The sequence below is a fragment of the Bufo bufo genome, chromosome 2 (assembly GCF_905171765.1).
Source record: "Bufo bufo chromosome 2, aBufBuf1.1, whole genome shotgun sequence".
Lineage (NCBI taxonomy): Eukaryota > Metazoa > Chordata > Amphibia > Anura > Bufonidae > Bufo > Bufo bufo.
The window spans coordinates 21483781-21491895 of record NC_053390.1 but is presented as its reverse complement, the minus strand read 5'-3'; the positions used below and the strand labels follow the sequence as shown (position 1 = coordinate 21491895).

General features: G+C 37.7%; 1 protein-coding gene across 1 annotated transcript; it reads right to left on the bottom strand.

The window, feature by feature from the left end:
- Positions 1-4660: 4660 nt before the first annotated feature.
- On the bottom strand, positions 4661-6388 carry LOC120990653 (gastrula zinc finger protein XlCGF26.1-like). The gene has a single exon (XM_040419569.1). It carries the CDS (start codon positions 6386-6388, stop codon positions 4661-4663), a length of 1728 nt encoding a protein of 575 aa, XP_040275503.1.
- Between the last annotated feature and the right edge of the window lie 1727 nt (positions 6389-8115).

Genomic DNA, 8115 nt, shown 5'->3' with positions numbered 1-8115 from the left:
GTTCCTTTCCTTCTGCGCAATGCCGTGTGCCCGTATAGCAGTTTATGACCACATATGGGGTGTTTCTGTAAACTACAGAATCAGGGCCTTAAATATTGAGTTTTGTTTGGCTTTTAACCCTTGCATTGTAACTGGAAAAATGGGTTAAAATGGAAAATCTGCCAAAAAAGTTAAATTCTTAAATGTCATCTCCATATTCCATTAATTAACAAAGTTTGTAAAATCAGTTTTGTATACCTTGAGGGGTGTAGTTTCTAAAATGGGGTCATTTTTAGGTGGTTTCTTTTATGTAAGCCTCACAAAGTGACTTCAGACCTGAACTGGTCCTTAAAAACTGGGTTTTGGAAATTTTCGGAAAAATTTCAAGATTTGCTTCTAAACTTCTAAGCCTTCAAATGTCCCCAAAAAATAAAATGGCATTCACAAAATGATCTAAACATGTAGTAGACATATGGGGAATGTAAAGTAATAACTACTTTTGGAAGTATTACTATCTATTATAAAATAAAAAACAAAAACAACCATGGGTGTCAGTTGCCGAATAAGTATACACTGCAATAGCGGCTATGTGAGCAGACTACCCAACATTATATATAACTGGACAAGCTTTTTAAATACAAGAAAGAAACAAGAGAACTCAAGCTCATAAACGTCCAATAATAAAAAATTGTGTACTTTATTAGTTACAAAAAATCTATAGATAATAAATACCATAAAAAAGGGGGAATAAGGAGCAAAAACACCATCCCAGCATTACAGAGTCTAAATATATAACGTCACATTGACATGCACAATAATTAATAAAAGCGAGTCCTAGTGTAGAAACATCATAGCAAAATTGACAACGTCAGATGGTCAACGTCAGATAGTCAACGTCAGATGGTAGATGAAGGACCAGGACCTGAGTGGGTCGCTGTGTTTTACCCACTCTGTAGCTGGGAGGTAGTATCCCCAACGGGTGTTATACAAAGAGACGCAGCAGGAAGCTGCTGTAAAAACCCACTGAAGCCGTATCCTGACTATATGTGACAAGCCATGAGTGTGGATGGAAATAACACGGACTCACCAAGAAGTAGACCTGAGTACCTGGGATGGCGCGTTTCGGCGTACCTTCGTCAGGGGGTAACGCCATCACTGTGGGTATTACTATTTAAACTGCCCTTAGCCAATCCACGCTTTGATGATTTCCCTCACCTGAACATCCGTGGGTGCGCCGAGCGCGGCAGCCGAAGCTCCGTAGTCCCGCCCCCGAGCTTCATGCCGTGATGCGGCGAGCCACATGGCAGAATCACGTGACGCGACAAGCCAGCGTAGAGACGCCCAGGGGCAGGACACTGTTCAATACTGCCTCTCTGAATTTCCCTCGATTTTTATTATAAGATATTATGTATTATTAGTTTATTTATTATGTTCTCATAATGTTCTCTACTCACTGTATATGTGTTCACCTATGCACATTCTAGCACTTCATAATCTACACCTTTTTGATATATATTTTCATTCATTATATTTTTTCACACATATCTTTTTTCATATTTTCATCACTTTGTTTTTTTGGCAACAATTATACATCTTTTTGTACTTTTCACATTTAGCCTTATCATCACTTTATTGTCCTTGATGGCTATTTTGTCATTTTTCACTGTTCCTCACTGGAACAACCATTCACATTTTGCTCACACAAACTCCTTCAGGAGTTTCCTCAAGGACTTATCTATGTAGATCTCTCTAGCGGAGTTCCTTTTAGTAGTTTTACTGTTTACATATATATTGCAGCAATATTATTATTCTTGTGATATTTGGGATATTCGTGATGTGCTACCCATTGAGTGACCTGTGTAGGCGGTGACCTGTACGGCTCACACAATGTGTATTTGATACATCTATTTTAGATTTATAGATATATGCGGATTGTTGATTTTAATCCATCATTGTATTATTGACACTGAATGGTGGATCTGTATATTTATACGAAATAATGCTTCAGTCCATTTGATCCCTGTAGAACTGATTTTCTGTATATTGTACCTGTGTATTATATAATAACTCTACGATACTTGCAGACATAGCTGCTTCCTGTTTAATATGGTTTTTGATTATCAACATATTGTTTTTATATGTATATGCCACATCTCCTCTTTGGGAGAAGATACATTCTTGTCCCAGATTTCCCCACCTGACATGGTGCGCGCGGGATCGCGCTCTGTGTCCTGCCCCTGGGCGTCTCTGCGCGTCACGTGATTCTGTCATGTGGCTCGCCGCGTCAAGGCGTGACGCCCGGGGGAGGGACTACGGAGCTTCGGCTGCCGCGCTCGGCGCACCCACAGATGTTCAGGTGAGGGAAATCATCATCAAAGCGTGGATTGGCTGAGGGCAGTTTAAATAGTAATACCCACACTGATGGCGTTACCCCCTGACGAAGGTACGCCGAAACGCGCGTCGGGGTAACGCCATCCCAGGTACTCAGGTCTCTGGTACTTCTTGGTGAGTCCGTGTTATTTCCATCCACACTCATGGCTTGTCACATATAGTCAGGATACGGCTTCAGTGGGTTTATACAGCAGCTTCCTGCTGCGTCTCTTTGTATAACACCCGTTGGGGATACTACCTGCTATAGCTATACTGTTTGGCAATTTTGCTATGATGTTTCTACACTAGGACTCGCTTTTATTAATTATTGTGCATATCAATGTGACGTTATATATTTAGACTCTGTAATGCTGGGATGGTGTTTTTGCTCCTTATTCCCCCTTTTTTATGGTATTTATTATCTATTGATTTTTTTGTAACTAATAAAGTACACTATTTTTAATTATTGGACGTTTATGAGCTTGAGTTCTCTTGTTTCTTTATCTATTATAAAAGTAGAGAAATGGAAATTTGCTAATTTTTCCAAGTTTTTAGTAAATTTGGTATTATTTTATAAATAAAAATAATTTTTTTTTACTCCATTTTACCACTGTCAAGAAGTACAATATGTGACGAGAAAACAATCTCAGAATGGCCTGGATAAGTAAAAGCGTTTTAAAGTTATCACCACATAAAGTGACACGTCAGATTTGCAAAAAATGGCCTGGTCCTTAAGGTGAAATATGGCAGGGTCATTAAGGGGTTAATAGTGAGTCATTAAGAGACCAGGAAGGGTTTAGACAGAAGAGATGAACAGGAAACACACAGGATTATAGTTGCACAATGGTGTAGTGTAACTTACATTTTTTTTTTTTAGCATAAAACACAGACAAGATTGCTCCAACACTTTAAGATTTACAATATGTCCTTAAAATATATGTAATCTTCGTATACAGGATTTTCATCTGGCATCAACTGACCTTTTAAATCCAAATATACAATCTAGAATGAAAACTGTTAATTATCCAAATACATATCTATATAGAAACATAAAAACATAGAATGTTTCGGCAGATAAGAACCATTTGGCCCATCTAGTCTGCCCAATATACTGAATACTATGGATAGCCCCTGGCCCTATCTGATATGAAGGATGGCCTTATGCCTATCCCATGCATCCTTAACCTCCTTCACTGTATTTGCAGCTACCACTTCTGCAGGAAGGCTATTCCATGCATCCACTACTCTCTCAGTAAAGTAATACTTCCTGATATTACTTATAAACCTTTGCCTCTCTAATTTAAAACTATGTCCTCTTGTAGCAGTTTTTCTTCTTTTAAATATTCTCTCCTCTTTTACCTTGTTGATTCCCTTTATGTATTTAAAAGTTTCTATCATATCCCCTCTGTCTATAGTTTGGCCATACTGCATATAGCTGCATAACTGTGTTGCTTTGCTACAATTATATAAGGAATATTTTTGCTATTATTTTATTATTTATGTCTCCATTATTAAAGTACTGCAGGTAATAAAGATGGAGGGAGGATACATATGAAACACATATATGTGCATCACTTGGTCACTGAAGTCATGTTGCCATTATTTAGGGGCTAATTAACAGATGTGACATCACAGGCGATTCCCACCACCGATATATCACTCAGCTCTAGTATATAGATAGGTTTACCATTAAACCGCAGGAATGTACATATGGGGTTAATTATGACAGATCACCCGGTCAGATAAATCAGTAATATTGTCATGTTGCTACCAAGCTATTTATGATCAATGAATGTCACAGCTCTAGGAAGTAAACATGGAGCGTCGTTACTTCTCCCCATGTCACTCTGGACTCTCCCGCAGTGTGGGTGGAGGTGTGAATACAGTGATAAGAAAAGGTTCATGGGGACAGTTCATTTTCACTGAGCTGGAAGTAAGCAAAGCTCTCATTTTTTCCCCCAAGAAATATAATTTGTTTATTTGCTAGATCCAGGATAATCCTACACAAAAATAAATATTCTAATTAGCGGTCAGGCTGGAACTACACTGTGACATGTCACATGATATGAATTTATAACTGTCAATGTGTCACAAAAAAAACACAACATGCAAATCACTTGCTAATTCAACTTGACCGTGACCTATCTATACATGTTAACGTGTCTGCCCGGACACGTTAACATGTAGCCAGTTATTCATCAGTCTGTGAATAACAGGGTTAAATTCTTTTTGCTCTTATAGCATTTTCCCATATTCCAAAAAATTCTTTCTTCTGCTCTGAGTTTTACAATTTAAAATGCCTTACAAAACATCAAAACTGCTTCTCTCCTGTGTGACTTTTCTTATGTTTAGCAAAACCTGATTTATCTGCAAAACATTTCCCACATTCTGAACATGAATAGGGCTTCTCTCCTGTGTGAATTCTCTCATGTGTAACTAGATTTGATCTTTGTGCAAAACATTTCCCACATTCTGAACATGAATATGGCTTCTCTCCTGTGTGATAAATCTCATGGGAAAAAAGTTCTGATTTCTGTTTAAAACATTTCCCACATTCTAAGCATGCATATGGCCTCTCTCCTGTGTGAATTCTCTCATGTTTGACAAGACATGATTTATAGCCAAAGCATTTCCCACATTCTGAACATGAATATGGCTTCTCTCCTGTGTGATAAATCTCATGGGAAAAAAGTTCTGATTTCTGTTTAAAACATTTCTCACATTCTGAACATGAATACGGCTTCTCTCCTGTGTGTATCCGCTCATGTTTGACAAGACATGATTTATAGCCAAAGCATTTCCCACATTCTGAACATGAATATGGTTTCTCCCCTGTGTGAATTCTCTTATGTGTAACAAGATTTGATTTCTGTCTAAAACATTTCCCACATTCTGAACATGAATATAACTTCTCCCCTGTGTGAATCCTCTCATGGGAAACAAGTTCTGATTTTTGTTTAAAACATTTCCCACATTCTAAACATAAGAATGGCTTCTCTCCTGTGTGAGTTCTCTCATGTTTAACAAGACTTGATTTATCTGCAAAACATTTCTCACATTCTAAACATGAATGTGGTTTCTCTCCTGTGTGAATTCTCTCATGTACAACAAGACTTGATTTATTTGTAAAGCTTTTCCCACATTCTGAGCATGAATATGGCTTCTCTCCTGTGTGACATCTTTTATGGATAGCAAGTTCTGATTTTTGTGCAAAACATTTCCCACATTCTGAACATGAATACAGTTTTTCTCTTGTGTGAAGCCTCTGATGTAAAACAAGATGTGATTTATCGTTATAACATTTCCCACATTCTGAACATGAATATGGCTTTTCTCCTGTGTGAATTCTCTCATGTCGAATAAGATGCGATTTCTGTAGAAAACATTTCCCACATTCTGAACAAGAATATGGCTTCTCTCCTATATGACGTTTTTCATGGAAAACAAGTTGTGATCTTTGTTTAAAACGTTTCCCACATTCTGAACATGAATATGGCTTTTCTCCAGTATGAATTCTCTTATGTTGAACAAGACGTGATTTATCTATAAAACATTTCCCACATTCTGAACATGGATATGGTTTCTCTCCTGTGTGAATTCTCTCATGTCTAAGAAGTTTTGATAAATTTTTAAAACATTTCTCACATTCTGAACATGAATACAGTTTATCTCCTGTGTGAATTTTCTTATGTCTAACAAGAGTTGATTCTTCTGTAAACCATTTCCCACACACTGAACATGGATATGGTTTCTCTCCTGTGTGATGTCTCTCATGTTTAACAAGACTTGATTTATCCGTAAAATATTTCTCACATTCTGAACATGAATATTGCTTTTCCACTCTGTGAATTCTTCTGTGTGTAGTTCTGTGACTTGATCTCTTTGTAAACTCTTTACCACGCTGGAGCCCTTTCTGACCTGCACTTCTGGTAACAATCTGTGATTGGTTAACAGAAGGTTCCTCATGATTAGGGGGATTATGTGATAGATCTGTAATAGGAAGATCTTCATGTTCTACTTTATAATTTGGTCTTAGCATGAAGTTTCCTTTCAAATCTTTACTGGAATTCTCTGCAGAGATAAAAATTGGAATTAGTGATTTTTTTTTTTTGTTAAATCATTGAGTAGACAAACTTATAACATTCCTATTAGATCCAGCAAAAACTAAAGATTTTTCAATACAGGTTTAATTTTAATTCATTTCTGGCTTTGGTTTAAAAAACTGCATATGTCATTTCAGCATTACACACCTTTCTATAGGACTGCCGGACAGTGTTCAGGATTCTGGTCCACTTCTGGGCACCACTTTTATTACACAAATATAGCTTAAGGAGACTTTAATACTGATGCCCTATCCTAAGGATCCTCAATATGTCTGTCTATATACATCTTCATATTCCTCCCTATTTACACATTCTCATATCCCCTAGTTCTATACATGGATATTATTACCACCTTCCGCCCTTCATTTCCTTTTTTTGCTGTATAAGACACACTTTTCCCCCCAAAAGTGTGGGAAAAATGTCATTACGACCTGATGCTGTGAAATGTCAGGTCACGGTGCAGTGCAGGAGGAATAAGCGGTGACATCTGGAGCAGGACAGGTAATTTGTTTTATTTTGGTTTTGTCTCAACTGAGGTCTAATGAAGATTGGGGCTCTGATCTGAGGTCTGATGAAGACTGGAAGTTGAGAACATTTTAGGTCTGATTTGGCGGTCTGGTTTGAGGTCTGATGAAAAAAAATTTTTTTTTCTTAATTTCCTCCTAGTTGCGTCTTATGGTCAGGTGCGTTTTATAGTGAAATACTGTATAAAATTTACTTGATACAATGTCTAAATCATCAGACTCAATACAGCCACAGTCTATTTAACGTAGATCCTGCAACTCCTACATCAGAGTCGGCACTCCTGTCTTGGATCTCTTGTTCTGTACGGTAGCAAGTTCCAGAACGGGAATGGTCTTTAGTTACTAAGCAACCGTGCCCCAAGAGACCAAGTCCGCTCATATAACAACCTTCTATTCTAGTATACATCTCAAGAGTTAAAGTAATACATAATAGAATTCTATGTATGAACGCTGGTTTAACAACACAGGTAATGCCATTGAACATCTTTGTTAAATGAAACAATATAGAATTATTCACGTGTACTGTTTGGAAAGCAACACTCCCGCTGTTTCAGATTTAAATGTAGCTGTTTGTGTAGATCATGTTCATCATTAATAGGAATGAGCAAATTTCATATTTTGAAATTCGAGTTGGGATTGTGGTACAATGTGAATTGCGTTCTGGATTCCGTTACCACGAACCATAACGCAATTCCATGATGGCCTGCATAACGGATCTGTCCGGTTTACGTTATGCAGGAGAGGACTCCAGCATAACGCAAACCAGATGGATCCGTTATGCAGGCCATAAACTACTATTATGACAGAATGCATAACGGAATGCCTCTAAAGGCATTCCGATATGCATTCCGTCATGGAATTTAGTTATGGTCCGTGGTAACGAAATCCATAACGCAATTCAGATTATACCACAACCCGATCCCGAATTTCAAAATATTAAATTTGCTCATCCCTAATCATTAACCCCCCCATACGAATCACAATTTGGAATAAAGACGGCACAAATTTAAGGATTATTGGTGTCTGACGCTTGTGTACAAGTCCATTCTTTTGAGGTTATTTTACACTCCAGCTTCTTTCTTCACAATACCTGGAAGTGTGGCCTCCTCTAAGTCTGAATGTGCTCCTATTATTCCATC

Excerpts from the sequence above, each read along its gene's own strand:
- LOC120990653 (XM_040419569.1), bottom strand. The coding sequence starts at position 6,388 with ATGCTAAGACCAAATTATAAAGTAGAACATGAAGATCTTCCTATTACA.